The sequence below is a fragment of the Anneissia japonica genome, unplaced genomic scaffold, assembly GCF_011630105.1.
Source record: "Anneissia japonica isolate Jap-2015-1 unplaced genomic scaffold, ASM1163010v1 scaffold288203_len51585_cov184, whole genome shotgun sequence".
Classification (NCBI taxonomy): Eukaryota; Metazoa; Echinodermata; class Crinoidea; order Comatulida; family Comatulidae; genus Anneissia; species Anneissia japonica.
In genome coordinates, this window is record NW_022709011.1 from 12,686 (window position 1) to 27,100 (window position 14,415).

A 14,415-nucleotide genomic window follows, 5' to 3' on the forward strand; every position below is an offset into this window, starting at 1 on the left:
GTCCATGGTCCAAGCCTTTTATAATTATGAATTAATAACGTAAACATTTTACTATTTGATAAACATAAACTACAGAGTAGTATAGGTATAAATATTCATGAAAAAGAATTAGAAGCGATTAATCACCAGCTTTTATCGATAAACGCCTTTATTTCCAATTGACCGAATCGGCGACTCCAGCTATTACTGGTCACGTGACGTATTGATACAAAATGTAAACATACACATGGCAAACTACAGTGCGCTCATTGACATTGAACACAGTGAGAGAGTTATGATGTTTTTTTAGACAGCGACCCAAAGTAAAATCTGTCTCTTATACACATCTAGATGTGTATAAGAGACAGTATATATATATATCAGAATTATAATAAAAAGGGGTTCCAAGGCTGTGGTTTTCAAATATTCTACGGTATTCTTCCTCGTAGGTTAGGCATACGCCTGCATAATACACTAGGCCTACTGGAGCGTTGCTTTGCTTATTAAACTGCTCTGACTTTATTGCCGAATCCTATAGCGCCACCAATCGACACTGCCTCAAACGTCCAAAACAAATTTCGCATCCTGCCAGCGAATTTTTTTTTTCGTGAAGAGCCAAGCATAGGGAAATATATAAAGCGCTCTGATTGGCTAATGATAGGATGAAATCATCGCACAAGTTGGCACAAGAGTTAACCAAAAACTCGCACTCGAATACGGATACGGTGCGAGTGAAAGTGATCTCAAGAAAGCTAACAGTAGAAACCCTCAATTACGAACCCCGATTTAACGAATTCCCGATTTTACGAACATAAAATCAAGGTGATGATGTCATAAAAAGTGAAGCGAAAAATAATAATTTAAAAAAAAATCCGCTCGAATTGTAACTGTTATTACATGCATACAACACAACATACCATACCATACAGTACTATGTAATTCTCAAGTGAAGGAGGCCCTCTAACGGGCTTCTTCAAATTCATTGTTTTTTTTTCTAGGCAAGGCCTACCCTTGGCGTAGTTGGAAGATGGATCTACACTCCTATCCCATATCAATCATGATGCAAGAAAGATCAGTGCAACACTTAGACACTAGGCCTTGTTTGTATAACAAGTTCGCATCCTTTTTTTTCTGAAGAAGTACCTAGCAGAGCAACCTGTTTAAGGCCCAAATAGTCTATTTTTCCTATATTTCTACATCTCAATACTGTAATATAATAATTATTAATCAATAACTACCCTACTACCAAACTTTACTACTACTAGGGCTTAGACCCTGTCTGGCCTCTTGTCCACAGCTCTCCAATACTTTATATTATAATTATAATTTTAAAATTATAATGTTATACTTGACTAACAGCAAACTTGGCAATGTGAGATGCCCCCTTTCTTTATTATTCAGTTGCTTAAATTATTGGTTGTATTTTTTTTTTTTTTACCATTTTGATTTTTCTATTTTGTATTTTTATATGATGTTACAACATTTTAACTGTCTAGTCTTTTATTATAGGCCCCTTTATATCCCTTTTTTAATGAATATTATGTAACGTCACAAGTAAAATGCAATTTGGTCTTTGGCCACCTTATATTATTGTTTGAGATGTGATGTTTGAATAAATAAAGTAATATTTTTAAATATCAACCAACCTACAAATAAGTAGCAACCCAGGTTTTTTTGATAATGAATTTCCTCAAACTGCTGATGTTGTTATGTCATGACATAATAAACGGATGCACAGTACAGCACAATTAAATACTTGAATCTGGTGGTTTTTTTAGGTCCATGACATGATACCACAGAGTGAGAATTTGGCCTTTTGGGATGCTTCTGGATGGAACGCTGACTGATAGACATTGCATAGAACCATCTCATAACTACCTTCAACACAGCCAATTCCAGATGAATGCCTAACCAAAATACATGAGCAAATGTACAAAGTAAAAAGCCAGATGTTGTCTATACATTTCAAAATAAATTTAGAAGATTTAGGAAAGACACAATTGGGTAATGGAAGTTTGTGCGAAGAGAACATTGTACTGAAAATGCTCCACTGAGTACTTCTTGAAAGCAAAAAGAAAGAATGTCTCCCATAACCTAGCGTATACAGAAAACCAAAACCTTGAAAAAAACTTATTCTTTTAAGTCAAAAAATGTAAATTACACTCTTGCCAAATAATAGTAATAGTTTAAAGAGTTCACTTCTGAAAAATAGATATTGCATTATTTATTTAAAAAATAGATAAAGATTGTGATTGTACTAATGGTCACACATCTACTTTTCTGACTCTTCTGTACTATCATATTTATTACTGTATTTGTTAGCTAATATTTACAAACACAATTAAGGGTTGCCTTAATTTATTAGCTGTGAATTATCTCTGTTAATTCACACTTTATTATATCATTTATAACTATTGTTATTATTTATAATTCGAGAAAAAAAAAGAAAATATAAATTGAAGTGGTGCAATACACTAACTTTTATCAATACTTATTATTATATTACTGTTGCTGTCGTGAATACTAAATTTTGACAGCTTTAATATCACTATACACTATTTGTATATTGATTGACTACCATTAACAGACATATAGACACAGGTAAGTAAAGGAAAGACTTTTCGAATAATAATACTGTGCCTTGTTTAGTGAACTTATTTTTGAAGAAGCCGTCAGCGGGAGGGAAGAATTATTTAGCAAAATGATTTTGCCAAAAGCAAAGTGAAGGACAAAATGAAAATAAAATTTTCATAGATATGAATTGAAACAAGTGTTGTAATGAGATTGAAAATGCTTTAAATTTATCCAATTTGTGGATATTTCAGAGGAGTAAAAGCCATAATAAAAATATGTAACACTTTTAAATATTTTTCTAAAATTTCTATTTTTCGTCGGGGAGGGTGCGTTAACTATTCGAAATCGCTATTTAAACAAGGTACAGTGTAACATATCTTGCCTAAAAGTCTGTGATCCCTGGTAGCCTACTAAATGTTGTTCCCAATACTGTAATCTGTTACACGTATAAAAATCAGGCTTAAGGCCTGTTTATACTTCAACGATAACGATAACGATAAAAAAGCTAAAAAGCAATTGTTCATATAGAAAATGAAAGAAATAGGAGAAGTTTCTACACTAGAACGATTCGATAACGATATATCAGTTATGCGATAACATATTTTGGAAAAATTAAAATCAGATGACGCCATAATCATGGAAAAACATTAAAATCGTAGTAGTAGCAACGCTTTTATCGTTTTTCCATGATTATGACGCCGTCATCTGATTTGATTTGTTAAAATATTTTGTTATCGTATACACGATAAATCTTTATTGAATCGTCCTAGTGTAAAAACTTCTCTTATTTCTTTTGTTTTCTATATTAACAATCACTTTTTAGCTTTTTATCTTTATTGTTGAAGTATAAACATGCCTTTATTCGGCGCGTTGTATGTGCACGGATGGCGTGTATCGCAGCCGCATTGCTCTGACGAGTGTGCGAGATACCTTGCGACTGTCAAACAAAAGTGCGATTATGTCATCTTATCATTAGCCAATCAGAGCGCTTTATATGTCTCCCTATGCTTGGTTCTTCACTAAAAAAAATCGCATCCTGCCATTATTATTATTATCTTACCTTCACACTTGGGTTTAGTGATTTATTATGCCGCTGCAGGGCTTTGGGGGAGTGTATGAGGGTCTCTTTCCACCCCTTTGTTCCCCCACCCCACAAGCTTGATTTGCCACTCTAGGGCTTCTGTATCTAATAAAGAATGTCGTGAAACAATTGTACAAATCTGTGTTTTTAAAATGGTCCAACTGCCTTCATTCGCCCTACTATTCCCTCCGTGCGTCTAAAGGGCTACATTGATTTAGAATGCCAATAAGTCAATAATATTCGGCAAATTATTTTCATCAATAATTATTTTTTCTCCTTAGTTTAGAGTGGGAAATTTTTCTCATCATTACCTTTATTAGTTACAAGAAAAATAATAGCAACATTAAAATTAGCAACATTTACGATAAATTGCAATGACATTAAAACCCAATTCCCGGCAAAATTTCAGTTGTTAAGGAAAATCTAATTTTTTTATAATGTTATAAAGATTTATAAATATAATACGGAATTGCTAGTTTAACTGAATTTAGACATTCCTAAGAATGAAAAAAATATAAAAAAAAGACTGAAATTTGATTTTTTTTGTGTTCCACACAAAATATAAATGCGGATGAATTTTTCATGTTTAATTTTGCGATATGTCGTGAGAAGAAATATTGTAGGCGCCGAAAACATTAGCCTATCCAACGCTGCTAGGCTATGCCTAGCCTTACCTCTATTTAGGTTCTGTTATCACACATAAAAACGGCCGACATGATATTTTCCGTTGATAGTATTGACACTTGCGAAATATAATATTTCATATGAATTATTTCAAATTTGTTAAAAAAACTGATTCTGACTGAGATTTCGACACTTAAACAAACATATCTCAGCCTAATCGAACGACCGCATTGTGCGAAATGCGAAGTACAAAAATTAATCTCATTAGAGAGGGCGCACATTATTGACTGGATAAAGTATACATAAAAGCGAGAGTATTCCAGTGGATGCGATCTACAACCTCTGAATTTGCCTAGTAACGATGAATTCGTCGAGAAAATGGTAATATTTCATGAGAAATAGTCTGTATTTCCCTTTTTTTTTTATTCTTTTGCATAAAACTAAAATTCATGCCAATATTTTTCCATGATTTATAATAATTGGAGTAATGCAAATGCATATTTTTTTTAAAAAGTCAGTTTTTAGTGAAATTTTGCCGGGAATTGGGCTTTAACATTACCAATAGCTTTAATATTTACATAGATATTGAAATTATCATTGACATTAACAATAAGATTGGCATAAACATAATGTTCCATGTGCTATGGAGATGATCCAGGCCTGATAAATAACACATTCACTATACTCAAGCAACAACACGGTAGAACTGTAACTCGTCTGATCGAGTGATCATGAGTTTGTCAAATTTATATTGTAAATATAATAAGTTATATACCTATAATATGATGACGATGATTGATTCGTAACATTGAATGCGATTGACTTGTATTCCTTGCACCTCGTCAGTGCTGCCAAATGATGATTTCTTTAAGAACAATTAATATATATTAAATGAAAAGAGATGTTGTCTGAGTTAAAATTTCCTAAAACGCCCATATCATCTAATTATTAAAGTGATTCTGTAATTGTACATTAAGAATAAGGTAAGATATGAGATACAAATTATATTCAAGGAGAAAATATCAGTTTTCTGTTATTTAGGATTAAATTATTTTTAACTTTTATAACCATTAAATTTAGGTTAAGGGTCTACGCAAAGGAAAGAATCAAATCATATGTCTGTAAATCAGAAAAAAAACCATTATTGTTGTCTATTGCTATCTTTGATCTATTGTATGCTAATACACTAAGCCCCTATTCAGGGAACACGTCTTTGGGACGACCAAATATGTGATCCTTAAGGTCCAGGGATGTTCCCTGAATAGGGATAATATTCTCCTTAGTGGGGGCTTTTGACATGCGGTTATACATTAATTAAATTTTCACAATTTTTAACCGATTGGCCTGAGAACAAGCTACAATAGAATTAAATTAGTTTGTAACAAAATGGTTATTGAGTCTTTTTCAATTTTGGTGATAGGACATAAAGTAGTGTCATCTTAATAGGGTTTAATATGGGTCAAACTATTTTTATAATCAAATAATTTCACTGGCTTTATTCAATAGTAAAACCGTATAAATTTAAATTTTTGTATGATTTTGTAGTATATTGGTAACACACATTTTAATTCTTATTTTATTTTCGCTGTTTCAAACTTTTGCTTTATTCAAGAACATATTGACATAGCAGCATAATAATCACTGAAATGGCGTCAATTTACAATAGCACATTCAGGTAGTCATATAACATACTTAAACAATGTACTTTGTACTTTAGGGCTGTACCATTTTGCAAAATGGTAAAATTAAAAAAAATATTATCTTTTTTCATTTCATTTCTTTATTCACGAGCGCCAAGGATATGCCAATCAGTGAACTTAATCACTGTCATACGTGGCACATCCATTAAACGACAGGGGACTTGAAAATTATAATTATGTGTATGAATGTGTATATAATTTTGTATACTTACACATGGTACCGGTAACATTTAGAAGTGAAGTGTGCAGCTAGTTTTAGATTCGAACTTGTGATATATACAAGCATTATTGTAATAATTCCCGTAAAGAGGATAGCAGAAGAGAAGAGTCGAATAATAATGAACCGGCTATCCCTTTAACAAAAAACGAAATGATAAATCATTAATAATTATGATAATGATGATAATTATGATAATAATACTAGGTTGATTAAAAAGGCAAAAATAAACTAGGTCTGTAAGCGTCACCCAGAAAATGCAAGGTGAACGTACTGGAATAGCGGAATAACGAAAGAGATTCAAAGAACTGAAAAAAGAACAGACTATCTAAAAATAACTATAAAAAAAAAGGGGGAAAAAAAGTAAAGTAAACCACAAAAACAGAGTGGTATAGAGAACCAAAATCATTGCACCATCATGATTTACATGGGGTTTAATTGTTTTGTCATCTAACTTGCCTATCCAAAACAAAAAAAAAAACAAAAAAAAACAGGCCAAAAAAAAAAAAAAAAAAAAACAGGCAAAAACCATTATTTTTCGAATTCTAGCTGATTTCTATGAAACCAAATTTGATATTAACGAATTTAAGTCGGACAAAATTCAACAGGCCACAGAATCTGTTAAGTGTAAAGCCCAGACCTTAAGGCAGGCTGTTTTCGTCAGTTCAAACTTTGACAAATTCTCAATTTAAAAGCTAATTACATTACTTAATACAAAATCAGTCCCAGGGCCTGACGGAATTTCCGCAAACCGTTTGAAACATAGTATCAACTCTAAATTACCTGATGTGTTGGCTAGTATTTTAAATTTTTGTTTACAATTGGGCATTGTTCCCTGTAAATTTCATGAAGGTAACCTCATACCTATTCTTAAAAAACTAAACATTGATCCATCATTAAAAACTACAGGCCAATTATTGTTTCTAGTACCATTTCAACAATTTTCGAGTTGGGTTTTTTCTTGAATCATATGGTAATTTTGAATTTGACCCTTTACAATTTGGTGTTATGGTAGAGGAACAGTCATGGCTGGCACCACTGTCAATGACGTCTTCGGCTACTGCATCAATAACGGTTCCAATGTATTTTCGTGTTCTCTAGACGCCGAGGGCGCGTTTGATGCAATCCCACATGATGTCATTTTTGACATGGTGGAGATGCTTACTATCTTGGTACACAAATTTGACGGTGAAGGTGAAGTGGGGTGGTTCCCTAAGTAGAAAAATTTCTATCCGTAAAGGCACAAGACAGGGGGGCTTGTAATCTTCATTCATATTTAATCTATTTTACTAAAGATCTTATTCAAGCTCTAAACTGCGGTAGGCCTATAGTTATTGCCCACTCTGCCTTAAACGCATTTTGTTATGCCGATGATATTTTGCTTGCTAGCGTAACGACCACTGGGCTCCAAAATTTAATTGATTTTGCTGCTAACTGGTATATCTCATCTCATGGATTACGATTCAATCCGAGTAAAACTACATGTACTGTCGTCGGTAATAATACATTTATGACTGAACCCTCCTGGTTCCTAAATGGTTTTAAACTTGATGTTACTGACTCCGTAAGTTATTTCATCAAACGATCTTAGTAGATCACATAAACACTTTGATGAGGGAATCCGTAAGTGCCAAAGAGCATTTTACTCCCTGCAATGTATAGGCATGTGCAAAGGTCCTACATGCGTTAAAACACACGTATGGAACAGCGTGTTGGTCCCTATTCTAATCTATGGCTGTCAGTGTATTAACGCCAATACAAATTTTTTGAACAAATTAGAAACTACATAGAATAAGCTTATTAAAGCAACAGTTGGTCTTCACATATGGAAACGTTGTATCGTTTGCTCTCCAAGGTCGCCTTAACCATTGGAGAAAACTGGATTTTTTTTCTCACAAAAATGCATTTTTGGTACAAAATCTATGATTTTCTTGTAATGGCCCAAGCGGATTATGTTGTAAAAAATATTAATCTACCAATTCGTGAAGAAAAAATGAAAAAAATCCCTACAGTTTTGTCGGAATACGCCAATTTATAACAGCTCGTCACGCCGACTCAGATAGGGAATTTCAAGAAATTTGAGGTTTTTGACTGTTCCGAGCTCGTTTCTTACTCCCTCACTCACAGCCTATTGCTTTGTTCGAATTGGCCCAAGTGGATTCGAGAAGGGAATATAATAAGCTTGAAGCTGATATAAAACTTAGTATGATTGGTTGGGTAGTTTAATCGGAAAATAATAAAATATAAAATTCATCCAATCCACGATTGCCTCTCATGGGGTCAAAAAATCTCTCAAGCGTGATAGTCCGATTCATGGGTATGACGTCATACTTCTGTTTGATTGACTTGTGTTCGCAGTGTTTGACTCTTTCTTCATGTAATTTGGCCTAATTTAGTTATCAGTTGGATTTTTTGAGTGCTTTTATTACCTTTATTAAAAAACAAATGTCCCAAGACAAGATACTTGCAGCAATTTTGCTATATTTCTGCAAAAAATGTAATTTATAGTCTGGACCATTTGAAAATTTCCGTAGGGGTGTAGCGTAGGGTTTTAACAAAAGAATATTGGTTGTGCAAATTGAATTTTGTTAGTAGTTTAACCCCATAATGAAAATGAAACAAACCCAATGTTGATCCAACCTAATTGTACAGCGGGGTTGATTTGACCTCAGTTCGCTGCTTTCGTCATAGCTGGGCTAGCAATGATAAAAAGTGGCAAAAACGTTTGCATATGAAATACTGTAAAACTACACCTCTGTTACATGCCCTAAACGTTCCAAAAATAAATGATATTCTAATTACACGCCAACTGGACCTTGTATGCCTAATTATGAATAATATATCCAAGGCGAGATCTTTTTATGCTCACCTTCTTAACGACCAGGAAAAAGATATATCTTTTTCAAAAGAATACACTTGTTGATATGATTAAAAATCGGTTTGCAAATCGATCATACTTTTCTCTATGCAAATATATATTTAATGAAACTTATCGTAGCAACTTCAAACGCTCCATTAAAAACGTTGACTGCTTTAATCATGGTATTTGTGAGAGTATCAAAACGATTCTATATGAAAATCCGTTCCCTGGCAACAATAAACTTGATCTTACGGGGCTACTGCTGAAGTCGTTTGGGTAACATATATACACTGTTAAACATTTTCCTGTAAAAATACCGTCAAAATACTGGCAACCAGGAGGCCAGTATTTTACCGTAATGTAAAATTACATTTACCTTTAAAAATAAATTTCTGTAAAAATACGGTAAATTACTGTTGATCGAAATACGGTAGTCAAACGTAATGTAAAATCTCAGGTACCGTTAATAATTTTTTTCTGTAAAAATACCGTCAAAATACTGGCAACCAGGACGCCAGTACTTTACCGTAATGTAAAATTACATTTACCGTTAAAAATAAATTTCTGTAAAAATACGGTAAATTACATTTGATCGAAATACCGTAGTCAAACGTAATGTAAAATCACAAGACCGTTATTAATTTATTCCTGTAAAAATACCGTCAAAATACTGGCAATCAGGACGCCAATCGTCAACCGTAATGTAGCATCACAGGACCGTTATTAATTTATTCCTGTAAAAATACCGTTAAAATACTGCCAATCAGGACGCCAGTCGTCAACCGTAATGTAGAATCATGTTTACCGTTCATAATTATTCCTTGTCAAAATAGGGAAAATTACTGTCAATCTCAATGCCGGTCGTCAACCGTAATGTAGAATCACAGTACGGTGAATAATTAATTCCTTAATAATACGGTAAATTACTGTCAATGTTTAATGTCGTTCGTCAACCGTAATGTAAATTAACAGGTACCGTAAATAAGTAATTCCTGTAAAAATACTGTAAATTATTGTCAATATGAATTCCGGTCGTCAACCGTAACGTAGAATCACAGGTGACGTAAATAATAAGCTTGTCAACCGTTAATAATGTAGAATTACAATTTTAAATTTATTAAAAATAATTTCTGTAAAAATACAATACATTACTGTCTAAATTACTTTTGCAAAAATTCCCACTACATTTTTTTTGGTGGCTAACAAAAGTAAACAAAATAACGAAAATTGTTTATAAAGTCCATAGTTTAAGAAATGTTTTAAAGAATCTTCATTAGACTGTTTAAAAAAAAAATTATATTTGTAACTGAAATACACGCCTTTGTTGAAGAAAAACGAGCCTCAACAGATGTCTGGTGTACTTTTTCTTACTTACTGTACTTATTAACTATCATGAAAACTGCAGAACAAAATGTTGTAAAATCTTGGTTACTATAATAAATCATGAAATGGTACATATTATTATGCCAATAAGAATATTTTGTAATAGTACTGTATGTCATTCTGATGTTGTATTTCTTACTGTAATATTAAATTATGAAATACAATGTCTATGAATAATCAGAATAAGAGAACTTAGTTGGCTTGCTGTTACTGAGAAGATAAATAGTACATATTATTTCTAAGTTACCACACTAGTTTAATTATAATGCATAAAGTAAAACTGAATCGTTAAACATAAATCAACATTTATAGTAATATCTATACAAAACAATTTAGTAGAATGCAATAATCAATAGTATATTTTAAGACTATTTCACAATTCTGGATCCTAACCAGCTTAATAACACTGTACAGTACTAACAGATTATCATTTAATCACTCTACTTCTTAGCTTGTTTACTATCATTTGCTATCACCATATCTTAGAGACGTTGCAAAGGCAATCATAAATTCATTAGTTAGGGAAACCACACTTCTGGATAAATGTACCCGAACAACACCTTGTCTGTAATTCCTTGTAATTAAAATTAAGATTTATTACATTTTAATCATAATTTTAACAAGTTTCAATATGTTAGTAAATTAGCTGGGCAATTGGACTTTCAGTGCTAGTGACTCATGGAATACAGATACTTGTAGTTAGCTTAACATTAGGTTACATATTACAAAGATCTGCAATACACTATGTTATACTGACTCACCCATAAAAACAATAATATCATAATTGTTGATTGATAGCTACTAACAAATTTTAAATACAAATCTTCATACGTAGAGTCATCAACAATATCGGACCAGCTATTTCTTTCTAACGAAGGTAGTTGTCATTCCCCTTTCTGAAAATACTTTTTTAACTTGATTAGCTACCTTGTTCCAGTAGACATCACCAGGATTGTTACTACTGTCATAGACTGAAATGCTTCTGTGTCCAAGTGACTCCTTTGCTCTATAGAAATCAATATTTAAAATATTTTTAATCCACAGCACAGTAACTACTGTACAAATAATAATTATAGAATTGCATTACTTTAACCCCAATGCTACTACACCACTTAACATCCCAAACACCATGCTAGTGGACTCTTATCCTATAGTTTTGATCACTCAAAGATATATATATGGCCACTCAATATTACATTTTGAAAGGCGACTAGATGCATAATCACCTTACTGTATCATCCCATTTTTTCCAAAGGCAATAAATACATAATAAGATAATCCTAGTCATACCCTATTAAGGGCCATGTTATTTTAGCAAGCAACAAAATATAATGTTATTCAAGCAAGCAACAAAATATAATGTCAGGTTAGGCATGTTGAGCTCAAAAAATGGCTTTTGAATTTTGGACACTATGTTAAAGAGAGTGATAGACAAAACTGATAATTTATAACAAATTCATGGCAATAATTAACGTACATAATATCTACCCAAGACAAAACAATGTACCAGATGATGATGATAAATTCAATTTGAATGTAGTCTTTTACATTTACTAATTAGAACTAGATATACAGTACAGTACTGCGTACCTGGAAGTGCTGGCAAAAAATGGCTTCTGTGATAGAAGATCAAGGTACTCAGAGTTTAGCTCTGAACTGGATAAATCTCCTAGGCTTGAAATGGGAATAAAGTTTCTGGAGTGTTTTGTTCACGTGTTGCTGGAAAAAAGAACATACAGTAATTGCTGATGGAAAGAAAATTCAGGACTGAGTAACACAACACTAAACAATTAAAACTTTAGACAAAGAAAAAAATACATCCTGGATTTTGGGCACATAATTGTAGCATGTATCTTGTAACTAAATCAATGCATTTATTTTGTTGTGTAATTACGTCTAAACATTAAGAAAGCATTGATATTTTATAAATAGTTTTCTTCCAAAGGTTGGAAGATTATAAATATTTTAACCATCAAAAGTTGTGGGTTAAATTCTGGCAAGTTGAAAAGTAGCATGGTAATTTGTCAAATGCCAAACTCATCTGGATCATACAGTCTCCAAGCAATCATAATCAGAATAAAATGACAATTATTGTTTGGCAACACACCTTATCCATACAGTACATCTTCCCTTTTATAAAATGTGTACTACACTTGTGCACATCTATGGCCTTTAGAATTTCATCCTTCCGTAACTAGTGCAAGATCCGTTTCATGGACCACACCAAGATCATCCAGTTTTCCCAAACGTTTTTCTTTCATCAAAATTCGAAAACATGAATCACCAGCAGTTTCCATAATTATCTGTAATGACTGACATACATCTATGAATATTTATTATGTTAAAACAGTGTTCAGATTTCATTTTTACATATAAAAAGTTGTGGCAATTTTGAATGAAAGTGTAATTTTGCTTCCCTTATCTTATAATTTTAGTCTTTAAAAAATAAAAAAAGGTGACAACTGGAAGATATTAAGTTCCACTGAAAAAGCTCAATTTATTAGGTATTTTCACTTCACTTCTCTAACATTGCAACAATGTAGAAAATTTTTCTTTCGAATTCAGTTTATGGGATTGCAACTCTAGATTTTTGAACTATAAATGGGTGAATTATATCAAATGTACATAATTATCTTAATGAAAAAGTATTTTCTTCAGTATTTTGACACCTTTATTTTTTAAAATTGGTCCAAAACCGGAACAGGGCAGGCCAATAAACAAAATTGAGAGAGTGCGGGAAAACGAAATTCACAAGTTAACAGATGTGAAACAATTCAAAATAATATAACTTCTTTATCCTAATTGTAATGCCCTAATTAACCAGATGTATAGAGGGCGTCATAACGCTGACGTATAACAAAGGTAACCATGGCGGCATTTGGAAAGAAGTGTACGTAAAGTTTCTCGTACTTAATTTAGCCTGCCTTGCCATCTAGAATCTGTAGAGTTGCGAAATCTTTAATTGAAATGTCTACAAAACTTTGTGAATCACGTACACGTACACGTAAACGTAAACGTACACGTACTCATACTCGTTGACGTTGTTCTTCTCGTATTCGATAGATGTCTTGTCATCGTCCCGTTACTACTGTTATACCATTTTTTCACCGTTTCATTTATCATCCTTTCTACGTTTGAACGATTAAATTTACATATCTTATGCTGATTCCATTGGTAGTAATTTTTAATTTGAAGTTGTTTCGCATTCTACATTATTCACAAAGTTTTAGTGAAGAAAAGCTAATATGGCTGCTCGATCTCGACAGCAGTACCAAAGACCTTCCACCAGTTTACCAGACCTCACTATAAAGGAAGAAGAAACTCAAAGAGTTAAACGTAAGGCTGGTAACCGTATGTCAGTCAGGAGTCTCTCGAGGAAAGGTTCTATTATCGCCTCAACTAAAAGTAAAAAGGATAAACTTGAGGAACAGCTTGCTGTACATAAAGTGGAATTGGAATATAAAGAAAAAGAATTACAGCTCCGAATGGAGCAGTTGGAAATCCAGAAGGAGGTAGCCATTACAAAGGCATTATTGGAGGTGGTCGATGAGACCAGCGAAGATGAACTTTTGATCAAGGATGATGATCTTAAAGATGTCCCTGCTGAAGAACCGGATGAAGGTGTTAGAAAGTTTTTAAATACTTTGCCTCCAGCAGTTAATCAGGATGTGTCTCCAAATAGTTCAAGTGTGACCAACCCAATGCTGATTAAGCAATTGGTGGACTCGTTCAAGTTACCACCATTAAGAGTTGCAAGTTTCAATGGAGACCCTCTGAAGTATCCCATGTGGGAGACATCATTCAACAGTCTGATTGCTGATAAGGCTGTCTCTTATACACATCTAGATGTGTATAAGAGACAGGTAGAAGGACGTCGCGATCATACCATGAGCTGTCCACTTGCGTCAACTCGCATGAAATCGCGTCATTTTAGGTCAAATCGTGTCAAGTAATGTCGGATTGCGTCAGTACACGTCAATTCGCGTCAACTTACAGC

The 14,415-nt window shown here is 33.0% G+C and overlaps 1 protein-coding gene across 1 annotated transcript in view; it reads right to left on the reverse strand.

Annotated features, from left to right (window-relative positions):
* The window catches only part of LOC117106641 (alpha-N-acetylneuraminide alpha-2,8-sialyltransferase-like), a 13,582-nt gene extending 7,224 nt beyond the window's left edge, over positions 1-6,358 (reverse strand). The window contains exons 1-2 of the mRNA XM_033248037.1: positions 6,171-6,358; positions 5,034-5,123 (exon numbers count right to left, since the gene is read on the reverse strand). Coding sequence (XP_033103928.1) covers positions 5,034-5,123; positions 6,171-6,244 — 164 coding nt within the window. The 5' untranslated portion in view covers positions 6,245-6,358. The remainder of the gene's footprint in view (positions 1-5,033; positions 5,124-6,170) is intronic.
* Positions 6,359-14,415: the final 8,057 nt, after the last annotated feature.